Below are 25,740 nucleotides of genomic sequence, written 5' to 3'. Positions count from 1 at the left end.
TCTATGAGATTGTATCTAAAAAAAAAAATCAGAAAAGAGAAAAAAAAAAGAGTTGTGGAGAAAAAAAAAAAACAGGAACTCCGGCCTTATCCACCCTCCAAAAAAACCCAGTCTATCAGTCATTCTCAATAATTTACAGTCGTCTGGGAAAATCCAAATCCAGGCAGCCAAGTGCAAAGCAGCTACAGCTGCTGAACTACGACTCCCGGGATACACTGCGCCCACACCCTTTGCGCACTCTCGAGTCCACTGATTACATAGGGCTGCGTGTTTGAGGGGGCGGGGCTTGGACTTGAGCCGCGAATAGGGGGCGGGACCGGGGCGGGACCGAAGAGGGGGCGGCGCTGCCGGCGCGGCCCGGAACACGCTAGTGGAGCGGAAGATGGCGGCGGCGGCAGCGAGTGCAGCCGGTACCCCACTTTGGTTGAGGTGGAGGAGCCGCTGGCTTTGACCTCGCTCTGGCTCCAGTGCGTGCGGCGGAGCGTTTGCGAGGCCCCGTGCGGCGGGCAGGGGGGGCGGCGGCCAGTGCACGCCGCCCTGAGGAACGCCCCGGCGGTTCTGCTGCGGCTGAGGAGAGAGCCGGCTCCGGGCCTCGGCGTCCTCCGGCGCCCCGGGCCCCGCGCCTCCTCGGGGGGTTGGCGGCGGCGGCGATGTTCTCGGTTTTGTCGTATGGGCGGCTGGTGGCCCGCGCCGTGCTCGGCGGCCTGTCGCAGACCGACCCCAGGGCGGGCGGCGGCGGCGGCGGCGGCGGCGACTACGGGCTGGTGACGGCGGGCTGCGGCTTCGGCAAGGACTTCCGTAAGGGCCTGCTCAAGAAGGGCGCGTGCTACGGGGACGATGCGTGCTTCGTGGCCCGCCACCGCTCGGCCGACGTGCTGGGTGAGTCCTCCGGCCCCAGGTCCGCCTTCTGGGGACTCCGGAGCGCCAGGCTTCCCCGCTTCCTCCGCTGAGCGCGGCGCCCCGCCGAGCACCCAAGCCGCCTTTTCTGCCTCCTGATCTCCCCACTTTAGAAATGGGGAAACCGAGGGGCAAAGCGGTGGAGCCACGTGCCCAAGGTCACCACCGCCTTGGGAATGTGTCCAGTCTGTCCCGGTGCAGAGCCGCACTTTTCTTAGTCACAGCCCCCACGCGACCTCTTCCTCCTGGCTCGGCGACACCTGCAGGCTGCTAACCTCACTTTGCCTTGCTCCCTCCTCCCTCTGTGCACCCCGGGAATCCCTGCTTCTTGGCGAGCTCCTGAAGACATCCCAGCTGCGGGATCCGGAGCAGACCGAAGACGGCGGGAGCCCGCAGCCCTGCCGCGGCTTTATTCCGCTGCCGGGACCATCCCCCGATATCCACGGAAGGGCCTTGGGATGGGGGGTTGGGGGGAGGACGGGACCGCTGGCCTGGTTAGAAATTCTAGCAGTACTTTCTCCCAAACACAACTTGTCTACTTGAGGTCAATTGGGGTGGCAGAAGGTCTCCTTGACCCAAAATAGAATGGCCGGACCTGCTCGTAGGCTGCAGCCAGAAAAGCTTTGGGACTCGGGCACAGCTTTTTAGGCCACAGGTGCTTCCTAAGTGCTCTCCCAGTGACACCTTTGGGGAGAGGAGACGAAGGGGGCTGTCCAAAGGGCTAAACAGTGCACAAGCTATCAGAAACGTTACCTAGGGTATGCCCTTGGAGTTTTTGTGTATGCCATTAAAGCTCTTTCAGGTCATGAAGCTCTCTTCCTTTGAAATTGAAGGACATACTGTCATTGGCTCTAGGTTCAAATGTCACTTTGGTTTCACTTCTCCGGTGACATTGAGTTTTTGGTTACTTAAAGTTTCATATGCTAAGACAAAATTGGGCATTGGAGCAAGTAATAGTATTTGTGGCAGTAATTTCTTTGTTTTATTTCTTTCTTTATTTATTTTTTTCTTTTTGGAGAAGATCTTTTTGTGGCCCACTTCGTGTGTAGTGGAGGCTGACCTTGAACTTCTAAGCCGCCTGCCTCCACCTCCCAAGTGCTGAGGACACAGGTGTGTGCCATAACTCCCAGCTCATGACATTATTTTTAAATCAGATACCAGTGTAATCTTGTAAGTTTTGGTGTTGTGGCATGTAGTGTTTGTGAACAAGATACTGAGAAGGTGGTTCTCATTTTAATTGATGAATAAACTTAATATCTATGCTGAGAAAAACCTTTTCGTGTTTAGACAGCGCTTTGGATACTGACCTTTCAGAGATTAGGTTTGGAATTATACAAATTCACCATGAAATCTGTCTAGACTCAAGTCTTTTTTTGAGAGGCTGCCATTAGCTGCTTCTCCAAGTCACCTAGGCAGCACTTCGCTTAGTGAACTTAATGATCTGTGCTGCCTTTCAAGTTACAGTAGCTGTGGGTAGGCCAGTGTGGGCCACTTCCCTGCCAACTGTGCATGAGGCCTTTCTTCAGGCTCAGCACTACCAAAAAGGTGTCAGAATTGCACTCATTCAAAAAGGCTAAGAGGTAATGAGCCATTACAGCTCATTCTTTAAAGCTGACTATAAGATAGTTTTTGTTTGTTTTCTTGAGAAACCTGTGGTTTGATTGATAATTTTGGAGTATAGTAGTTTTTAGTCCTGAGGTCTGAGAATATTAAATTAAAAAATTCCACGAGTAAACCATTCCTAGGTTTAAGTTACATTACGTGCTGTTCTTAGTAGTGAGGCAGAATCTTGTACATCTACCCAGAGTTGTTCTTTTTTTTTTTAAATTATTTAATTTTATTTTATGTGCATTCGTGTGATGGTGTCAGATCCCTTGGAATTGGTGGTTCAGACAGTTGTGAGCTGCCATGTGGGTGCTGGGAATTGAACCGGGATCCTTTGGAAGAGCAGACAGTGCTCTTAACCACTGAGCCATCTCTCCAGTCCCCCAGAGATCTTGTTACCGTTTTGTTTTGAGACTGGATCTTGCTATATTGCCCAGGATAGCATGAACTTCCGGTCTCAAGAAACCCTCTTGTAGGCCTGGTGATGGTGGCACATACATTTAATCCCAGCACTAGAGAGACAGAGCAGGCACATCTCTGAATTTGAGTGCAGCCTAGTCTACAGAGCCATTTCCAAGTCAGCCAAGTCCTCACAGAGAAACCCTGTCTTAAACAAAAAACCCTCTTCCTGGGAGGCAAGAGTCCTGGGAGTCCTAGGAGTGCTAGGACGACAGGGGACCCTGCTATGCCTAGTCAGGTCCTTTCATTGTTAGTTGTATCCATTTTTCATTAAAGTCACTGAGTAGACATCTTGATTAGCAAATCAACTGAAGATGTAGGGTACTAATTTGTATAGTTTTTATTGCAGTATGTGTTAATCTTAACAAATATTACTATCCTACTATACCTAATTTATAAATCACATTATTATAGGTATATATGTATTTGAAGAAGTACTTAGAGGGTTCAGTATTCCCTGAGATTCAGGCATCCATTAGGGTGAATGTATCCCTGGAGGAGAAAGGGGACTACTGTATCTGAATGTATTAAATCCACATGTTGCTGGGCAAGGTGGCACATACTGTAATTCCAGTACTCAGGAAGACAGACAGGTGGATCTGTGTGGGTGCAAGGCCAGCCTTGTCTACAGAGCAGTCCCAGGACAGCTAGGGCTACCCAGAAAAACCCTGTCTCAAAAAAACAAAGAAAAAAGAAAAAAAAAATCGTGTGCTGGTATTGTGGTATATTTACAGGGATATGGGAGATACTGGTCAGACCTTTTCTAAAAAAGCACAAATGTAATTTCATACCCTGGCATTCTGGCAGAAACCGTGCCTAGTTTGAGGTTAAGCTTTGCAACTTAATGGCTGTGATTTGTGGTCTTGGGTGTACTCTAAGAGTCTGCAGTTCCTTATCTGGAGAAGATGAAAGGAGTGGGCTGTCAGATGTTAAGGCTGAGGCTCGCCTAGCTAGTCTCGCTTTCCTGTTTTAGTCCCTTAGAGCATGCATTCCTATGGCATCGCCACAGACAGCTTCGGTAGACTTCTGGTTTGTGTCTGGCATTGAGCACTCAGTTAAGTTGCCTTGGTTGACTGGCTGTAGTGTCCGTGGCTGTGGAAGAGGCCTCTCCAGAGAAGAAAGCACAGAGGCAGGCTTACACAGACTCTCCAGCCTTCACTTCTGCAGGAAGCTCACCATGTGCCACCGGAGGCACACACTTGAGTGTCTGGTAGAGATCCCCAGCTCCTTTTCTTGCAAGGAATGCCATAGAACAGCCATACACATAGTTGCTTATGTACCCAAGAAGAGATCGGTCAGATTTGACAAAGATTGTGCACGAGAGCATACGTACACACACACCTGCAAATGGGGAGAGGGCATGGGAAGAATGAGGGACAGGTTCTCCAGGACCGTCCTGTTGTGGAGGAGCTCTTCCGGAAAGCCATCCTGGGAGTCACCTGAAACAACTTCCTAAGTTGGCCTCATTTGATCCTTGGCAGCCATGAACCAGTTCACCAGATGGTGCCTGCGCTGATATGAATTATAGGCTGAATTGCATTAACGCAAATCTCTGTGAGTTTGAGTCCCGCTTGGGACCTTGTCTCTGAATTGAGACTCCTTCTTGCTGAGTATCTCTGCAGTTTGTCACTCATTGTGGGCTTCTCAACTCTTAGGAATGAAAGATAGTTTCTTTTTGTATGAGAAATAATTTTTTTTTTATTTTTTAAATTGAAATTGGCAGGGCATGGTGGTACATGGCTTTAATTTTATCCCTTGGGAGGTACAGGCAGGCATATCTCTGAGTTTGAGGCCAGCCTGGTCTACAGAGTAAGTTCCAGGACAGCCAGGGCTACACAGAACTGTTTTTAAAAAAACAAACCTCAAAACAATAAATAAAATTTAAAACAGAACTGTCCTATTAGTCATGATGAAGAGTCCTTCGTGCCTCACACTACCATTGTCCCCACTGGATTTCTTTTAGGAAAAATTGGCTGTGGAGGGTGTGGTGAGAACAAGTACCACTCCCATCCCGTGGAAAATTGGCAGGGGCTTGTTGTCTTTATTGGGCCAGCAGGAGTAAGCCCACATGGGCATAAGCTGTGTGGACTTTCCTTGTACCTTCCTCCCTGAGGCTTTAGCCCTGAGCTTTGTCACTTTGCATGCTGTGCTTTTTTAGGTACACAGAACCATGAAGGCCACCTGATGTCATTAGAGTGCTCCCAGCCCCCAGCTACAACAGCAACATCAAAAGGCTGTTGAGAGCTTAAGACTTCAAAATCTTGAGGTTCACTTTTTCTATGTTTTGGTGATGAGCAGAGGCCTTCAGATGCTTAGGTGACTTCAAAGCACTGCTAGTCATTGGCAGAGACAGGCCTCTCTCTGTCATGCATGGAGGGAGGGGAAGAGACAGAATATGAATGTGTTTATAATTGAGTTATTCTCCCTGACTCATAACTGAGAAGCAACAAAAACTCCCCTGCATGCTAAACACAGTTTACAGAAACTATTTATTTGGAAATGGCAGGCATGGTCTGTGCCATATAAATTCTGGCCTCTAAAGATTGAGCTCTGAAGCCACTCTTAAAAAGCCAAGGGATGTTTGTTTAAGCTTGGTTTAACTTGGAACTTAAACGTGAAAATAAAACAGTTTTCTACTCCAGCCTTTGGTTTTGAGTTTTTACTGGGCCAGAATTCTGAAGTGTTTCTGTGAGTCTTGCCAATCTTAAAAATACTCTTTGGGCATGGTGATGTTTGTGTTTGTGTGTATGTGTGTGCATATTAATTTTTAAAAATATTTATTTTAGTGAGTGGGTGTTTTGCCTGCATGTATGTACTACATGCATGACTGGTTCCCTCAGTGGACATTGGGCTCCCTGGAACTGGAATTCACAATGGTTGTGAGTGCCGGGAGTCAAACCTGGGTCTTCTGTAAGGGCAGCTATTGTGGTCTTTTTGAGGCTCTTGGCTACTGAACCATCATCTTTCTAACCCTGGTTTTGTTTTTGAGACAGCCTCACTATATATAGCCATGGCTGACCTAGAACTAACTGACCTAGGCCAGGCTGGTCTCAAACTTCTAAGAGGTCTGCCTGCCTCTGCCTCCTGAGTGCTGAGATTAAAGGTATATGCCACAATGCCTGACTTTGGAATTTTAACATACAAAGATCAGGTGAGGAATGTGTAGCACTGATTTAGTTACAATAGGTTAGATTCAGCTTGTTGTTTCTAGTCTTTGTTGTTGTATTTTAGAGACAGAGTTTCTCTGTGTAGTTTTAGCTTAGCCGTTTAGACCAGTCTGGCCTCGAACTCACAGAGGTCCACCTGTCTCTCCCTCCCTGTGTGCTGGGATTACAGGTATGTGTCACCACACTTGGCTATGCACATGGCTTTTTAATCTTTTCAGGTATATTGGGAGTGGAATTACTTGGATGTACTATAAGTTGGTATAGCTTGAGTATATAATTACATAAAGAAAAATTTAAATTGCAGTAATTAAATATGTAGATTATGAGATTAATCAGTACTCTAAATATACCTGATGTCGTACTCTCTGTTTTAAAGAGAGAACCATCAGCTTAGTAATGTACGCCTCTGAGAGGCAGAGGCAGGCCGATCTCTCTGAGTCTGAGGCCAGCCTGCTCTCCAGAGCAAGTTACAGGGCTACATAGTGAGACCCTGCATCAAAAAGAAAGTGTGACAAGTATAGATTTACAGAAAGGGCTGCTGAGAGCCGAGTAGCCGCCATGTGGCTTTGCAGCTACTGTTAGAAGATGACAGGGTTGATGGAGAGGATGTCTGCTGTTTGCTGAGCTCTGCACCTCCCCGCCCTGCAGTGTGGGCGAGTTATGCTTTCTGTAAGGTACTTATGAGACACCTTCACTTTCAGCCACTGCCTTCAGCTACCTTTCCTGTTCACCAGTTTGTAATCTGGAGACTTTGGTCTCAACTTGACATTGCCCTGGCTTTGAGCTTTTCCCTCAATTTGTTAATCTCTAGAGGGCTTTTAGATTGATCTTTCTGTAGAGTAAGCCATTGGATTTTAGAAGCATAAATGCTTATACTTTTTAGATATTTGCAAAGACTTGTTAAATCTTAGGAGAATGTACAGTACAGATGGGCTCCCCTTGGGGAGGGATTTGGGTTAAAGGGGTCGGGGAGGCTGTCAGCCACTGCAGTGTAGCATCAGTAAACTGGGCAGCATGTCATCTGAATGGCTGTAGCAGTGTCCAAGTGGACTTGGTGCTGGTGTGTGACTCAGGAACACTACACTGGGTCAGAATATGACCTACAACCATGTCCTTTGGCAGATCAAACACATGTCACCTTCAGGCTAAATGCCACATTCTTTTATGTAGCTCCCCCAGTGTGTTTTCCAGGGCTGCGCCTGGGCTATGGGACTCAGATTTCTCAGGGAAATGTTTTGGGAAAGTAAGTTCACAGTATTTTATTTCTAAAGCAATTGGATTTCAGTTAGTTGAAGATAATGTGCCTGTTGAGTTTTATCTTTCAAAATCTGTACTAACTTTCCACCTCTTTGAGAAATGGTGTGTGACATCTAGTGGGCAGCTGCTGTTAGGAACATTTTTCATGTCTTTAACTGTTGCTAAAAGTTCATAAAGCCAGTCCTAAGTCCAGAGCCTTTGCAAAGTCTGCTGAGGACACTGTGCTGTAACAGGCAAGTTACTGGTCGTTTGGACCTGAGCTGGCCTTTAGTACAGCCCTCTCAGCTTAGCTGTAGATCGCCATGGAAAAAAGAGGTGCTTTGTGTTTCCATAAGATCCCAAGTATGGATTTGGGGGTGGACTGGAGGAGGGAACAGGCCCTTTTGTGTAAGACCTCACTTTGTCTCCTGTAAGCCATGCTCCATACCTAACTGCGGAGTCTGCCGCGTCTCCTCAAAGTGGCGATGGAGATGGCAGCGTAGCTCTGTGGCTCTTTTGAAATCTGTTCAGCTCCAAACACAGCTGCACTCACCTGTCATCTCCTGTGTCTCCTCGGCTGTAAAACTGACCAGTCAGTAGGTTTGGTGCAGTTAGTGTTGAAGTTAGACTTGAACCCAGGGCTCAGTTGTGTTGTCTAGTGCTTTAAAATGAGTGCTTCTGTTTTATGCTTGTAAAGTAACACCTCCTCGTAAGACTCCTGTGTGAAACACCCGTAGCACATACCTTGGCTGTGACCAGCGCAGCTCCCTCTGGTCTTTGTCCACTATTAGGCAGTGTTGCTAGCTTCTCCACCCCGAGTGTTTCATTGTAGGTATTTCTAGACGGATGAGCGGAGTCCGCCACATCTGCACTGTACACCAGAAGTCACTGAATTGGCCCTCTACTTTTATTATGTAGTTGTTCCCAGTTTCCCACTGTGAACTAACAGTGAGGTGAGCCACTGTTTGGAATAGCACCTTAGGGCTGCCTCCTTGAGGAACTCTGCAGCAGGCCAGGAGTGTGTGAGGCCCCGTTGCGCATAGCACCCGAGAACGCTCCAGAAAGATTGCATCCAGGTGCTTTGGATCACTTTCTCCAGTAAGTTTCATGTTGGTCTAGAGGGTGCCATACTTAACATGTATGAATTTACCAGGCTGTCCACAATTTATATCTGTTTTTGGTGTGAATCGCAAGGACTGCTAAGAGACTGCAGCTTTGCCACAGTCCATAAAAAGTGAGGTCCTACAGAATGTGTGTGCCAGGTCCTAGAACGTACAGACAGACTTTTATTGACCGCTTCTTTTGACCTTTCAAGGCTACCATCACCTAGCCCGTTTTCTTTTTCTGGCTTCTCAGAATCGTTGCACATCGTCATTTGAGGTAGCTGCTGAAGGTTGGCTGCACTCAATGAGGCAAACAGAAAAGAGCTTGTGTTTTCTCTTCAGTGTTTGGACAGCAGCTCTGGGTCAGGCTTGAGCTGTTCCCTAAAAGCTGGACTTGAGCTTTGGCCACTAGTGGGTAATAGGTCTCAGAGTTTTCCTGTGAAATGAGGTCTCATCGGGATGTCCCACTCACAGGGTACCATGGCTTTCTTGGTGCTGTGTGACTTCAAATTCAAAACTGATCAGTGTAGAAAAGCTTTTCAACATTTTAGTTAAGTTGCCAAACGTTTTTACTCTCCTGAGTCTTTGTTGACACTTCTGAAAAATATACCCGTGCCATGTGACAAGGCTAAGGGATACTTGATGGGAACCAAAAACCAAGCCTTTGCCTCAAAACTAATTCATGCAGTAAATATAAAGCCGTGTGCGAAACAGGATGGCTGGGCTTATTCACCTCTTGCCTTCTCAGGAGTTTCTAACCCAGGCTTTTTATTCTGGTAATAAGATTTGGAAGTCTGGATTCAGCCCCTCTCCCTGTCTCCTGGTTCTAAAGCCCTTCTCTCCAGAAGCAAGCAGCATTATACTAGTGCCTTGTGTGTTCTAAAGAATTCATATATATATATATATATATATATGCAAATAAAAGGTGGCCTATACATGGAAGGGCTTTGTTTACTGGGGTACATAGACATGGCAGTGGTAACGACAGATGGAGTTTCAGAATACAAGTAGGAGCTGCTGAAAGAGTTGAGCTCCATGGGGCTGTATGAAGGGCGGTTGGGAGGAGCTGGGCTCCAGGCAGTGCAGATGGAATCAACATAACTTGGTGACACAGGACCTGGGGAGAAAGGGAGGGATGGGTGGGAGCTTAGTTTGCACCTAGCAGATTTTCAGGGTTTATACTCTAGAAGTACAGGTTGAAGGGCTACTGTGACTGGCTGGGATGTGTGTGCAAAGGGAATAACTAAGTTTGGGAGTGAAAGGTGGGATTGCTTAGTGGCCTTTGGAGGCAGAATCTCTGCGCTTGTGGAGTGCCTATTGCTGGGACAGTAACACCCATGTGAGTCATCTGTACTGTGCAGGCATAGAGAGGAAGGGCTCTGAGGGACAGGTCAGCAAGACTTGGGAACTGCCAGGTGTTAGCCAGTCACTGGGGTGAGAAGATATTAGCAGCCATTCAGGTTATCACAATGACTGAAGAAAATGGCTTAGACCTTTGTACATTGCTCATTGTCTAAAATTTCCATTTAAAACAGAAGCCCTACACAGTAGGCAGCATGTGCTGAAGAGATGCTTGTTAAATGAAGTTGCTTCTGGGGAAAAGCCTGTTCATTTCTTCCAAGTGCAGGTGTACCTTTTTATTCCTTTGTGTTTTTTTTTTTTTACAGACAAATAAATGTTTCTTCCTTAGTACTTGCAAATGTCACTGTTGAATATTTAATGAGCTATTGAATGACAGGCTTGGGGAGTTGACTGGAGAATGGAAATGATCCTCTCACTCATCCTTTATATATTATCTGTAAGTGGACATTGCCTTTTGGTTGTGACCACTGACCAGTGTCTGGGGAGTTGGTGTCTTACAGATGGGAGTCAGAAAAAACTCCAAACACCTCCCCTGCTCACTGTAGACTGTGCCAGCCTTTGAGCTGCTCTCTAGTTTCTTTTTCTTTTCTTTTCTTCTAATCTTTATTATTACTTTATGTGCATGGCTAAGTCCTGTGTGTACATCTGAATCTGGTGCCCACATTGGTGGGAAGTTGGTATTGGATCTTCTGGGGCTGGAGTTACAGACGGTTGTGAGCCACCATGTGGGTTCTGGGGATCACATGTGGTTCTCTGGAAGAGATACAGTGCTCTTAGCCACTGAGTCATGGTTGTTCCTTTTTCAATCTTCTATTTTGATTGTGCTGCAGGCCTCAAGCCTTGCCATGCTTCACAGTGCTCTGCCTCTGAGCTTCATACATCCCTACCCCATTTTTGAGACATAAGATGTGACTTATTTTGAACTTTCTATGAAGCCAAAAAGCACCTTGAATGCATGACTGATCCTTCTGCCTCTTTCCTCCCAAGTGCTGGGATTACAGGTATGCACCATGATACCCAGCAGCTGGCTTTACTCACAGAGCCAGCTGTGAGCAGCACACTGACCACACAGGCTTCTATGAACCTGCACTCTGAGAGGTGAGTGGAGTATATTGCTGTCCTCAGATGGTCTTGGTACGAGCCTCTTACCTATGAGTAAAGAGGCTGAGGCTGGTTCTGGACACTCGTCTTAGTCTCTGTTTTAGCTGGTCAGATCTGCCTCGGAGCCTGCCCTGGCCCAGAGTACTGATGCTTGAGGGAGACTGGTGGTACTTTGTTTCATGGAGGTGGTTTTGCTGAGTATGAATACTGTGCAGGTGGCAGCTATACCTAAGCTAATAGTGAAACAAACCCCTTGCTTGAGACAAATCAGAGCCTGTGCTGATGTCAGGTGGCGGCAGGTCTGCCTTTCCCTCCGGGGATCTCCTGAGTGCCCTAGCTCCTGTGCTGCATTGTCAGGACTGACTGATGGTGAGAGGTTCTTGGCATGGGTGCAGGACCATTAACGTGGAGGCTGAGTTTCTGCACATGGGACTCTCTAGCCCTGAGCCTTTTTGACTTGTACTTTAACCCTTATTCTTCTTGGTGAAAATGCAGGGAACCTGTCAACATCCCTCCAACTCAGCAGTTCCGTCCCTCCAAGCTCATCTCAGATGCTTTTCCATTAGATACCCAATCCACTCAGGATTTTGTTTTAGTTTTGATTTTTGAGGCAAGGTCTCATGTAGCCTAGGTTAGCCCTGAACTCCTGATCCTCCTGCTTCCAACTCCCTCAGTGCTAGTTATACCAGTAGACTGTCACTACTGCCTTCTGCTTTTTTTTTTTTAAAAAAAATAGTTTATATTATTTTATAGTATCATGTTGGTTTATATCTGTTTTGTTGTATTACAGTAATTTATCCTAATTCTCTAGTCCTCCACCCAAGCACAGTAGTAGTTAGCTGCTTCACTCTAAGTTCCATGGGCAGGAACTCTACAAATCCTAAATCCCCTCAGCTGTCTTTTGCAACAGTGTTTTGCATGCAGTAGACATTGATGAACATGCTGAATAACTCCAGTGTTGAATATGAGCAAAGGATATAGTTTCAACTGAAAAATACTACTACTAAAAGCTTAACAAAATATGTGATTTTTGTTATAAAAAAGTATTAATAGTATTAAAAATCTTCAAAGTATAGGTCATAAAAAGATAAAAATAAATTAGTTGGGGCTGAAGAGATGGCTCAGCAAGTAAAGAAGCTTGCTGTCAAGCCTGATAACCTGAGTTCTGTCCTCAGACTTCACACAGTGGAAGGAGAGAACTGATTCTCACAGGGAGTCCTCTGACCTTCATGGGAGCTGTAGCATTTGCCCACATATGCACACAAACAACACCCACAGTGAATAAACAGACTGTCATGGATCTGGAGAGACTCTGTCGTAGTTAGGTTTACTATTGCTGTATTGAAATCCCATGAGCAAAACATGTTGGGGAAGAAAGACTTAGACTTTGGCTTACACTTCCACGTTATTGTTTATCGCTGAAGGGAGACTGGACAGGAACTCACACGGGGCAGGAATGTGGGGGCAGGAGCTGATGCAGAGACCATGGAGGAGTGCTGTTTACTGCTTGCTCACATGGTTTACTCAGCCAGCTTTCTTACAGAACCCAGGGCCACCAGACCAGGGATGGCCCCTCCTATAGTGATTAACCCCCATCAATCATTAATTTTAAAAATGCCCTACTAGAGCTTATGGAGGCCTTTTCTTCTTTCCTTTCCTTTCCCTTCTTCCTTCCTTCCTCCTTCCTTCCTCCTTCCTCCTTCCTTCCTTCCTTCCTTCCTCCTTCCTTCCTCCTTCCTTCCTCCTTCCTTCCTCCTTCCTTCCTCCTTCCTTCCTTCCTTCCTTCCTTCCTCCTTCCTTCCTTCCTTCCTCCTTCCTTCCTCCTTCCTTCCTCCTTCCTTCCTTCCTTCCTTCCTCCTTCCTTCCTTCCTTCCTTCCTTCCTCCTTCCTTCCTTCCTTCCTTCCTCCTTCCTTCCTTCCTTCCTTCCTTCCTTCCTCCTTCCTTCCTTCCTCCTTCCTTCCTTCCTTCCTTCCTTCCTTCCTTCCTCCTTCCTTCCTTCCTTCCTTCCTTCCTCCTTCCTTCCTTCCTTCCTTCCTTCCTTCCTCCTTCCTTCCTTCCTTCCTTCCTTCCTCCCTCCCTCCTTCCTTCCTTCCTTCCTTCCTCCTTCCTTCCTTCCTTCCTCCTTCCTTCCTTCCTTCCTTCCTTCCTTCCTCCTTCCTTCCTTCCTTCCTTCCTTCCTTCCTTCCTTCCTTCCTTCCTCCTTCCTTCCTTCCTTTTGTTCTCCCTCCCTCCCTTTTCTTCTTTTTCTGTGTGTGTGTGTGTGTGTGTGTGTGTGTGTGTTTTAAGGCAGGGTTTCTCTGTGTAGCCCTTACTGTCCTGGAGCTCACTATGTAGACCAAGCTGGCTCCAAACTCAGAGATCCACTTGCATTTACTTCCACAATGCTGGGATTGAAGGTGTGCCCCGCCACTGACTGGCCCATGTCTGACTTCCATAGAGGCCATGGAGGCATTTTGTTAATTGATGTTCCCTCCTCTCAGATGGTTTTAGCTGTGTCAAGCTGACATCAGACTATCCACTGAGCACAGATGGCTCAGTGTTTATGAGCACTTAACTGCTTTTGCAGAGAATCTGAGTTGTTCCTAGCACCCACATCAGGCTCACAGCTGCCTGTAACTCTAGCTCTAGGGGATCCTACTGCTTAGCCTCTGAAAACACCTGTGTACATGTAGCATTCATAGACACACACATACAGATAAATAAAATAAAGATTAAAAAAACAACATAAAAATGTTTTTGAAAAAGAAGTCGCTCATTTCCTAGCTGCTTTGAGGTGCCCATTTAATGCAGCAATAGAGTGGATGCAAGAGGCAGTGTTGGAGTTGAGGCTGCTTTGCACGTGGCCAACAGTAGGTGGATAGTGCTTTTTTTAAAATTCTTTTTATTTCATGTACATTAGTGTTTTGCCTGCATGTATGTCTGTATAAGGGTGTCAGATCCCCAAGATCTGAGCCACCATGTGGGTGCTGGGAACTGAACCTGGGTCCTCTCAAAGAGCAGCCAGTGATCTTAACTGCTGAGCCATCTCTTTAGCCCAAAGGATGGTGCTCTGAGGGGAGTACTGCACGGGCTGCCTGGGGCTCTCAGCTTCTCTCAGGGGTGCTTTTCTGGTCAAGCCCAGCTCTTTATTTTACAAAGGGATAAAGAAAGCAGGACATGCTGGGGTCAGGTTAGACATACATGGTTTGTGAGGTATCCTGTTTCCTGCCGATTGCATTGGAGAGGTAAGGTAGGAGGATTGAATGAGGTTAGGAATTTAGGGCCAGCCTGCCAGACTTTGATGAAGAGGGTAGGGAGGAGGGAAGGGTGTGCTCAGTTGTTATAAATATTAGGTTAACGCTTAGGGCCAATGGTCTAGATCTAATCTTACAAATTAAAAAGAGAAGGAAAACCCTTCTCATTGGAAGAAGCCAGTGCAGGCAAACAGATACCACATGGAAAAGTAACCAAATGGACAGCTCTTTCAGAGGCCCTCAACTCTGTACACACTTAGTGCCTTAGTGCCAGCACTGATCATAGGCCTGATCCAGGCAGGAAACCTGTCCTCCTAGGTGATCTGTTGGTTGTTTCCTCCAGTCCGGAGACCATTGCTAATGGTACTCAACATTTGGGAAGATTGTGTTGCAGGCCAGAATGAAGTGGCTTCAGAGAGACAGCACTATAGCTTGATAGTGTGTGGAGGGAGTCTGGCCAGAGATTCATTCAGATCTGTAAGTCCCCAGTTCCTCAAGCTGCAGTTGGCAGTTGAGCCAGAGTAGACAATTCCACAGTAAGTCTTAGGCTCTGGGTTTGTTGTTGTTGCTGTGAGATGGCTTGCTGTGTAGACCAGGTTGTCTTCAGTCTCGGTCTGGCTTCACAGAGATCCACCTGTTTCTGCCTCCCAAGTACTGGGATTAAAGGCATGTGCCACCGCACCTAGCTGCTGGTTTTTTTTTTTAAAGGTTTATTTTTATTATTTTTGTGTGTGTGTGTATGTATGTGAGAGTGTATGTGCATGGCAGATGTACAGGTGGCCTCTGAGGCCAGAGACGTCTAATCCCCCTGGAGCTTGAGTTATTGGTTATGGTTAGCTAAAGTTAGAGAATAAACACCAGACCTTTTCTCAAATAAGGTGCAGAGTAATAGAGGAAGGCATACTACATCAGCCTCATGCTTTCATGAACTCACACAAAAAAGTCATTTCAAGCTTATCTTCACACTCTTGTTTCCTAACCCTCTTTTCAGCACCTCTTACTACTTTTAAAGACAAAGAAAAAAAAGAGCTGGGTGGTGGTGCACATTCCTTCAATCCCAGCTCTTGAGAGGCAGAGGCAGGTGAATGGCTGTGAATTCGAGGTCAGCCTGCTCTACAGAGTGAGTCCAGGACAGCTGAGATTTAACAGAGAAACCCTGTCTCAAAAAAAAAAAAAAAAAAAAAAAAGGCCAAGGCAGCTGACCAAAATAACAAAGGTGGAGAGTGTGTGTTGTGTGCTCTTTAGCTTGACTACTGACTACTAAGTAGTCTCCTGTTTACTGACCTAATAAGGAATAGGTGACTTTTCCCCCCTACAAAATCTGAAACCTGAAATAAGTCATTTGCCCCTGCTTTTCATTCATTCATTCATTCATTCATTCATTCATTCTACAGTATTCTACTTGCATGTATGCCTGCAAGCCAGAAGAGGGCACCAGATCTCACAATAGATGGATATGAACCAACATGCGGTTGCTGGGAATTGAAGTCAGGACCTCTGGAAGAACCTTTGAGCCATCTCTCCAGCCCTCCTGCTTAGATCTTGTGACTGTTGCCCTGGGCAGTCCATTTCTTTGACAGAGTCTGGGCTGCTTAAAAGATCGACCCATTCTTCCCTTCTATCCTTCAGCATGATCTTAGATGTTTTGCTTAGAGATCTGAAGACTCAGTCTCTGGAGGGGAAAGACATAGGTTTCTTTGTGGTTAATGCAGAGTGGTTGCTTTGGGGAAGCTTTGTGTAAAGGGAATTCCTGGCTTGTTAAGGCAGGCAGAACATTGTAATCCCTGTAATTTCTCCTCTAGAGAACTGAGGACTGTTAGAGCACATCATATTGTGCAGCTGCTTGATGGGTGAATATATTTTTTATGGTAATCTTGCTCCCCCCCTCCTTTGGGATAATCATTTGCAGACACATTTCCCAGTCCTGAGTCACAGGGGAGTATTCTCCAACGCCCCAATAGTTGAAGCTTCACAGATGTTGGTGTAAATATGACCTGTTTCTATTGTTACAGCATCAGCTGTGCTTAGATCTCACTTTCATCTGGTCATGGTCTTCCTGTTGTGATGCCTTGTCAGGCTTGCAGGAGAGCGGTGGTTTGGATGAGAGCCTAAGTGCCATCTCAGTAGATGCACCCTGCCTATGAGCCTCTACTGTCTGTTATTCAGCTTTTAGGGTCCACCTAGACTCATTAGTTTGTTCTGAAGTTTCCCTTGATAGCAGGTCTTCCAAACCAAGCCACATGAGCTGTGTCACTGACAGAAAACCAATCCCTGAGAAGCAGCTCGTCTCACTGGAATGTGAGGCTCCTGTGTCGATGAGACTCAGCTCCCGGGGTGATGCTACACACCGTTTGCAGTTTTGCCATCACCTGTATTAAATGTGTTGTGATGAAGGAGAAATGGCATGTTTCCCTCACTGGTGTCTATATTAGAACTGGAATGCAGTGCTCTCTAGGCATCATTGTCCAGAATGATCTTATGAATAATTGCAGGTCAGTCTGGGAGGTGTGTGTAAGAGAGAGTTGAGAAGAGTGGTCGTGGGGCTGGAGAGACATGTCTGCTCCACAGTTAGGAGCGTGTATCCCTCTTGCAAGGGAATCTGACACCCTCTTCTGGACTCCTCAGAGTCTGCACTCATGTGGCACTGATATGTGTACGCACACGCGCACACATACACGCGCACCTACCTTAAAAGGAAAACCTCTCTCAAGCTGGGTGTGGTGGCTCACACCTGTAATCCCAGCACTTGGGATATAGAGGCAGGTGGATTGATGTAAGTTCAAAGCCAGGACAACCAGGACTACACAGAGAAACCCTGTCTCAAAAAGCAAACAAAAAAAAAAAAAAAAAAAGGAAAGACAGAAAGAAGAACTCCCGGTACGCGCCTGCCGTGGCTGAGTTGGAGACACGCTGATGGCAGCTCCGTTCACAAGCCTGCCGAGGTCTGCCTGCCTTCTGCAGTGTCACAGTTAGTAGCTGTGAGCAACTAGAGGGATAGAATTTAAAGTGCCACAGTTTGAGTTTATTTACAAAACCTTTCTTGGACTTTTGCCTAGAACAAAACTATTATATGAAATTAATGCAAAGCTTTGCCTGTTGGTGGTGCTGAGGATTGCACCCAGGGCATAGGCATGCTAAACTTGCACTGTGCAGCTGAACACCTTCCCAGCCCTCCAGCGCTGTTTTTATATGGTTGTAACTGTGGCGAAGATAGAATCATGTTAGTTTTAAAAATGAAAATTGTTACTTAGAATTCTACTTACAAAATTAATTAATTAGAGCAGAACAAAGAACAATTTGTTACAGAAAGGTGAGAAAGAACTCCTGAGAATGGGAGGGGCTCCAAGAAAGGAGTGTTCACAGTGGACACCTTTAAATAATGATAGGCAAGGCAGAAATGGCTTTGCTTCATTTCATTTCTTTGCTTGAGGAAGTCAGTGTATGTTTTCCATACACTACATATTTTAAAACTTTTAAGATCTGGGTCTTACAAGTGGCTCCTGTCTGTAATCTCTGGCGGTCAGGCCAGAAAAGAGGATTACTTTACATTCAAGGCCAGACTCAGGTACAGAGACACCCTATCTCAAAAACCAAAATACAAGTCTAATGCTCTAAGTAGTTTGTAGTTGATCGTTTCCAATACGGGACATAGTGCTGTAACTAGACTTCCTGTGCGCCATAGTCTCTTCTCAGGCTTTTGCTCAGCTGTTCTGATATGAAACCATTATCTTAATCTAATAATAGTTGTAACTGGATTGGGGGGGTCAAAGGAAACACTTGAGCCAGCTGTGTGCGCACAGCATGTTACTGCTGGAGACACAAGGTGGTTACAATGAGTTAAAGGCAGCTCTCCATTCTGTGATGGGTCTTTAGATGGCCTAAAAGGCGTTTTCTTTGTAACTCAGCTTACCTTTTCAGCCTCCTTCTCTCTGAGAGAGATTAGATCACAGTCTGAATACATGGTATTTCCTTGAACTCTGTCAGTTACGATTATCATTTGTTGCCTGAAGTAAGAAGGGTGAGCTATTTGGTCAGGATTCTCATTCCTAAAATAAAGTCACTTTGAGGACACATTCCTGCGATCCCTTACTCTTCCCTTCCCTAAGCCTCTCACCCACCACTGTGGTATCAGATCATACCCAGCTCAGTTCTGGCTTCATGCAGACACTTGTACAAGGATGCCTGCCGACCTTGGAGCTGAACACACATCCCAGGAGAGGTTGGAATTGTGCACTGCTCTTGCCATGCCCTTCTAGCTGTACATTGTCTAGTCAGCATTCACTGTGTCTCAAGTCTGTACATAGTGGTACAGGCTGGGCGTGGTAGCCATGTATGCATTAATCCCAGCACTTGGGAGGCAGAGCCCTGTGAGTTCAAGGCCAGCATGGCCTACATAACAAGTTCTAAGACTACGTAGTGAGAGCCTGTCTCAAAAACCAACAAAACCCAGAAACCTCTCGATGCATAATGTGCCGGCGTGAGGTCCAGGAGTGCTCTCTAATTGTTCTTCCGGAGATTGCCTGTTCTAGCCCAGAGTCTCAGCATCTTACACCCAGCCCCCCATTTCTGCCGTCTTCCAGCCATTGTTTGCACCTGCTCTGAGGAGTGTTTTTACAAGACATAGCTTTGCTTGTGTCTGTGATACTCAGGGACTCTGGCTGCTTTCTGTCGTGTACAGCAGCGCTGTCCAGTGGCAAGATTCTACAAGCCACATGTGCAGGCCTGGAGTTCTTAGTAGTTAAAGTCAAAGTGTAAAGGAGCTGGGTGCCACACACCTATAGTCTAGCTACTGTAGAGTTTGAGGAAGAAGCATTGCTTGAGCCTGGGAATTTGCCAGAGTCCTGGCAAATGGTGTAGAGGTGACCTTCATTCAGGTTGTGTTAAGGTGTGTCTCTATATTTGGTTGTTAATTGCTGAGCTGGTGGTGAGCTAAAGGCTAATAGATTCTGGTATTGTCATTGCTATTGAGGAATCTCCTGTTACAGTGCTGTGTAAAAATTACTCTCCAGTTATCTCTGGTTGGTTAATAAAGAAGCTGAAGAGCCTATGACTGGGCAGAGGAGACAGTAGGTAGGACTTCTGTTCCTAGTCTGGGGATTCCAGGTAGAGAAACACACAGAGAGAAGAAGAAGGTCTTCAGGCCACAAGGAGTAATGGGTCATGAGGACAAAGATGGAGCAGGAACTGCCAGGTCGAGACTAGATGGCAAATAGCATGGGGTACATGGCTAGGAAGTAGGCCAGGCTAGCATAGCTAGGTTAGAATAGATTGTTATCTGCCCAGTTATAGTACTTGGAACTTGTTAATGAATGTAACAAGTCTCATTATGCAGGTGCTTGAGTGGCCATAGAAAAAAACATTAATTCAACAACATGATATAAATCTGTTTCCAAAAAATTGGGGCTTGCTGGGTTGTGGTGGTACACGACCCAACAGAGGCAGGAGGATCTCTGTAAGTTCAAGGCCAGCTGAGTTCCAGGACAGTCAGGGTTGCACAGAGAATCCCTGCCTCAAAAAAAACAAAAACAAAATCCAAGCAAAAGAACAAGAACAAGAAGCTTTATTTCATGGCACCTTGTAGGCCGTCGGGTGTGTTAAAATGAAGCTGAGTATCTCCTTCCCAGCCACTGGCTAGCAGATGGTGTGGTATGAGCAACTGGAGCAGAACATCATTTTAGGTACCTGTTGCCTTTAAGGGACAAGGATCCCAGGCAAAATGCCACAGTCTCTTGAGGGGAAAAAGAAACTCAAATAGCACTTCATTTTTCCAGTAAAGCCACAGAGGGGAAATAACTTAGTTTGTTTGCATCTGGCAATCACTCACTAATGTACAAGGGGAAGAGCCACACAGTCTCACATAGCACATGGCCATTGAAGTAGTTGCTGATGCCCTGGGTGAAGAGTGGAAGGCCATGTGGTCTGACTCTATGATGGGAATGACAGTTTTCCCATGAAGGGAGCTATCTTCACCAGGAGCACAGAGTTTCAGCTGTTGAGTGAGGGGAGTTCTTGTTATGGACTGAGGAGGACTGGAGAGAGGAAGCACAAGTGTGTTTGCAGATGCATTGTGGGAGCTAATATGAATGTTCTCAACGTGGTTACTGTAAAACAGAAATAAAGAGGCTATTCCTGGGCTGACAGAGACGACCTGTGTCCCAGCAGTTGGGGCCCCAAAAAGCCAACAGAATCTGAAAGCTTTTCAGTCTCTCTAAAGGAGGTGATGTCCACCAGTTATGTTGTCAGAAGCCCTTAAGAAGGAAGGTGAGAGGCCAGGACCAAAGCACCCAAGATTTAGTATCTTGTTACTCCATGTGTCCTAAAACATAAATGCTGGCGTATTTCTCTGAAGAAACAATGCACTAAGAAACGTGAAGAGGCTATAGAATATGCTAAACTCTTAGCCAAGAGAATGAAGGAGGCCAAAGAAAACTGCCAGAAACAGATTACCAAGAGATGTAGGCTGTGCTCACTGAACGCTTCTACTTCTGAATCCAGTCCAAAGTAAGTCTTCAAGAGTCTCAAATAAATGATCAGACCTCCGGGGAAAACAGTGCAGACAGAAGGCCAGAAAGATGGCTCTGAAGGCAAAGGCACCTACCACCAAGTCTGACGGCCTGAGCTCACATGGAGGAAGGAAAACTCGGACTCCCACATACTATCCTTTGACCAGCACATACATACTTTGTCACGCCCATGGTCCCCCTATTAAAAAATGTAATAAAACTTAGATCAGCAATGCAGTTAATTTTACTTACTGTATTTAATTAGCACATTAGACCTGCAAACTTTTTCTGTGTGTTCAGTAGCAACCCCCTAAGGCTGCTGTGCAGGGTTCTTGTTGCTGGGACTCGCTGTTTCGTAATCCAGACTGTTTTACATTTCACAGCAAGAGGATCTCTGCACGCTGTAGTCACATGAAGGATTGTCTCCCTGTGAGACAGGTCCTTTCCCATGCTCTTTCTCTCTGTGAAAATTAGAGGCCCCTCTAGGGACAGCTGAGTGCCACTTTCAAACAAGACCTACTTCCTTTCCTCAGTGTCCTGTAACATTCTCTGTTCATGCTAGGACTCCAGTCAGAGTTCCTCTTGCAGGCACGCAGGGCTGCTGCGCACTATGACTCCAGCTGCTGCTGTTGGAAAATACTGTGCTGACATCTTGGGGGTCTTCAGGAATCTTCCAGGTCACAGTTTTAACAGTTTGGGGGATTTACCATTTATTCATGCATTTTGAGTAACGACTTTACCTCAGGCTTGGTTTGCCTCTTTCCTGTGGCCTGAAGTTTCACATACACAAGCAGTGCGAGTCATTCTGTGACCCCACACCCACCTCTTCTCTGTAGGTCGGTGAGTGATTTCCAGATGTAAACTAAGCTCTTTCCCCGCTGTGGCTTTATTGGAAAGTTGAAGCGCTGTTTGAGTTTCTTTCCCCTCGAGATATTGAGCCCGTGGCATTTGGCCTGGGGTCCTCGTCCGTTAAAGGCAACAGGTACCTAAACAGTTGTGCTGCTCCGGGAGAGAAGCCTGGCTTGATGAGGAAGGGCTGTTTGGTCACTCAGCCCACTGGTTTGTTATTTAAGTTAATTGTGGTTTTTGGACCAGGGCCTGGTTAAGAACAAATTCTTTCCCTGAGCAGGCAGTAGAGAATGCATGATTCATCATCAGATGGTGTGCCCAGGACTGTAATCTTGGATTCTGTGTTTTAACATAAATTGTTACACTTCAGCCCCGTGAAGTAAGAACTCCTCAGGAGAGGCCCAGTAAGCACACCTCTCTTCGACTCGCACACCTGCTTGAAGGACAGGGTGAAATGCCTTATCAGCTCCTGTGAGGAGTGTCACTGGAGGCTCTTGCCTGCTGCTAAGTTCATGGGTTCCCATGACTGCAAACCTCACCTGGTAGCTCACACTGAAATGGGTCTTCCACATAACAAGCACAAGGGCGGCTTTTCTTTAACTTTGTTATTGTTGCCATCATTTTATTTAAAGTTGGTAATGTGGGAATTTTCCAGTCTATCAAGATAGAGGCATGTGCAGCTCTCATTCAGTTTCAGCAACACTCCATTCATGACCAGGCTTGACTCCGCTGTCCTCTGTCGCCCCCACCTCCACCTCCAGTTATTCTGAAACAGATGCCAGGCTTCATACCATCCCATCAGTTGGTTTGGAATCGCTCCAGAGTGAGACTTGGCTTGCTGGTGGTCACAGAGTGGAAGAAGCTGCTGTTACTGTCCTTCTGTTTCCTTTGACTTTCTTGGATGTGTTTCATTTCTGTTGATAACCACCGCTACCAGAGAGAGTTTGCTGTGTCCATCATATTGAACCAGTTTTGTTCAAGTGTGTTCGTTGAAGATGCCTGTGAAAGTTGCATGTACAAAAATGTGAGTGTTATGTGGGGAGGGGATATTTTGTACTCAGAAGTGTTGAATTTGGCCCAGGGTGGGATCTAGTTGGTAGAGTGTTTGAGCCTTGTAATATAAATAAGTAAATAATTAAATACAAAATAAGTTAACAATCCTACTTTTTTCTTTTTGCTGTGTGCATGTGCATGCAAGTAGCCCAGACTGGCCTCCAACTTGCTATCTAAGTAAAGCTGGCCTTGAACTCTTGATTTTCCACCTCCCAAGTGCTGGAATTATGGGAATGCAGCACCATGCTTAGATTAAAAAAAACAAAACAACAACAACAACAAAAACCCACATTTATTCGTGTGTGTGTGTGTGTGTGTGTGTGTCTTGTCTGTCTGTCTGTCTGTATATCTGTATATGTGTCTGTGGGCATGCATGTGTAAACCACGCATGTAATGTGAAGGCCGGAGGACAACTCATGAGTTTTCCATCCTTACATGTGGGTCCCAGGGATCAAATTCTGCTTGGTAGTTGCCAATGTAGCCATCTTGTCTGCCCTTTCCCCAAATTTAAATATAAAATCTTCGGAGCTAGGGAGATGAGTACGTTGATTGTTTTATGCTCACTGTGTAAGCATGAAGACCTGAGCTTGGTCCCAGCACTCACATGAAAGTCCCCTCGAAGCGCTGGAGGAGGGCAGAGGAGGCTTCCTGGGCTTCCCTGCCAAGCTCCCTGCCAGCTGAGTCAGTGAGCTTACTGCCTCACAAAATAAGGTGGAGGGCCTGCAAGGTGGGTGGCTCAGCGGCCAAGACGAGTGCTTTCTGTGTGAGCGTGCAGGCCTGAGTCCCAGGAGCCACTCGAGGTGGACAGAGAAAACCACCCTAACAAATGTTTCCTAACAAATTCCGCGTGGGCTCCACGGCATACATTCCACATAGTATGTGTACACACGGAGTAATACACTGAAACGATGATGTTCAGGTGGAAAGTGTGGACCTCTGCTCTTCACACCCCTGTGCACATACATAAGGGTACGCAATAGGATAAAGCCATGGCACATAGTTTGGTAAAGTATGATACTTATTCTTGTGGTGCTGGGGATTGAACCCAGTGTGTTACACATGCCAGGCAGGTACCCTTCCCTCTCACCTGCATCCCTATTTACCCCCAAGAGCAATGTTTCTCGAGCTTCCTGATGCCGCGTCCCTTAAATACAGTTTTTCATGTTGTGGTGACCCCAAACCGTTAAATTACTTTCATTGCTTCTTCGTAATTAGGGTTTTGCTGCTGCTGTGAATCATAATGTAAATGTGTGTTTTCTGATGGTCTTAGGCAACCCCTGTGAAAGGGTCCTTCAGCCCCCAAAGGTTGGGACCCATGGGCTGAGCACCTCTGTCCTTTATTTCATTAATTGCTGTCAGTCCCTTATTTCCAAAACAATTGTTAGTATTTCCTCCAGGTCCTTTTGGAACAGCCATGTGTAAAGCCTTACTGATGTGAATGTCTGACGTTTTTCTGTTTCTTTAAAGCAGACAGACAGAAATTGATTTTAACTTTGGAAAGAGTAAGAAGCGTGTTTTTCAGGGGTTGAGATGGGAGGCTGTATAACCCTGCTGTCCAGGTTCTATTGACTGAACATTTGTTTACTGTTGCTAAAAGGAGCATTGCACAGACTCCACACGTAACATCAGCTCCGTGGGCCTGTGAAAGTCCACACTAGTACTACCTCGTAGAAACAGAACGTGAGCCACATACGTGATTTTAAATGTCTTAAGAAAAAGAGGGGAGGATAGGATTGGGAGGGGATGAGAGAGGGGGCTACAGCTGGGAGACAAAGTGAATAAACTGTAATTAATAAAATAATTAATTAATTAAAAAAAAAAGAAAAAGTGAAGCTAAGTGGTGGTGGTACATGCTTTTAATCCCAGCACTTGGGAGACAAAGGCAAGTGTATCTCTGAGTTTGAGACCAGTTTGGTCTACGAGCGAATTCCAGGATAGTCAGAGCTACACAGAGAAACCCTGTCTTAAAAACAAACAAAAACAGCCCCCCCCCCAAAAAAAATAGAGGAAAAAAAAGAAAAAGTGAACTCAGTCTCAGTACTGCATTCTCTATAGTGAATTCTACCCAGAATGTTATTTGTTCAAGGCACCAGGTGTATTGGGCTCAGGGTCCTGTGATTGTTAGGCAGGAGCTCTACCCCTGAGCTGGCTCAGCCGCTAACTTCTTACTTTGAGACAGAATTACAAAATTGCCCAGCCTGGCCTGCACTTACAACACTCCACCTGTGCTACCAGGCCTGGCTCCCAGAATGCCGTTGGAATATCTAGTCAGTATACAGCAGTGAGAACATCCTTCCTCCTGAGTTTTGAGAGTCTACTCAGAGCCTGTGCTCTGACCCTTCAGCACATGTGGACTGGCCAGCTCAGCCCTGTACAGGGCAGCGTTTTTTTTTTTTTTTCAGAAGGCAGAAGAAAGGGGTGGAATATGGTTTTCATTTTTCATTTTGTTTTTTATTATTTGTGTGTGTTTTTTACTTCTGGGATTTGGTTTCATGTGCACGAACACTTGTCCTGGCTCCATTTTTCTTCTCTTGGTGTTAATGGGCAGCTCTGGCCTAAATGTTGTTATCATTAATGTCAGTATTAAAAGGGGGCGGGGCTGGAGAAATCGCTCAGTGGTTAAGAGCACTGGCTGCTGTTTGAGAGAGGAGTCAGGTTCAGTTCCCAGTACCAACATGGCAGCTCACAGAGGATTAGTGCTCTTTTCTGCCCTCTGCATACACACAATGCAGGCAGAACACTCAAATAATCCCAGCGCTTTGTATCCCAGGGTCTCTACAGTGTAGTCCTGGCTGTCCTGGAACTCACCCTGTACACCAGGCTGGCCTCAGACTCACAGAGATCCGCCTGCCTCTGCCTCCCGAGTGCTGGGATTAAAGGTACATGCCACCAGTTACTCATAAATATTCAAAAGACCAAACAGTAAGCGGATGATTTAGCAGTGCTGAACAGATAGCTTAGTTTGTGCCGGGATGCTCCTGAATGAGACTGCATGCGCGCACACACCAGTGTGCCCTGGCGTGAGGGTGAGCTGTTAGGAAGAGGTGGTGACGGTGGCTTTGTGTTGTTTTGGCAGGGCTAGAGAATGAACTTAGGGCCTTGTGCCTGAGAAGCAGGGCCTCTGTCAGTGACTTATGTTCTCAGTCAATAACAATGGTTTTAAGAGCACTT

General features: G+C 46.2%; 1 protein-coding gene and 1 pseudogene across 1 annotated transcript in view; both read left to right on the top strand.

Annotated features, from left to right (window-relative positions):
* The first annotated feature begins 335 nt into the window (after window positions 1–335).
* Pptc7 (protein phosphatase targeting COQ7) overlaps window positions 336–25,740 on the top strand; it is a 39,196-nt gene continuing 13,791 nt past the window's right edge. The window contains exon 1 of the mRNA XM_021631340.2: window positions 336–879. Coding sequence (XP_021487015.1) covers window positions 651–879 — 229 coding nt within the window. The 5' untranslated portion in view covers window positions 336–650. The remainder of the gene's footprint in view (window positions 880–25,740) is intronic.
* Window positions 17,933–25,732, top strand: LOC132653697 (small ribosomal subunit protein eS6-like; annotated as a pseudogene).

Source organism: Meriones unguiculatus, chromosome 4, assembly GCF_030254825.1.
Source record: "Meriones unguiculatus strain TT.TT164.6M chromosome 4, Bangor_MerUng_6.1, whole genome shotgun sequence".
Taxonomy (NCBI): domain Eukaryota; kingdom Metazoa; phylum Chordata; class Mammalia; order Rodentia; family Muridae; genus Meriones; species Meriones unguiculatus.
This window is presented reverse-complemented; position numbering and strand designations above follow the sequence as displayed.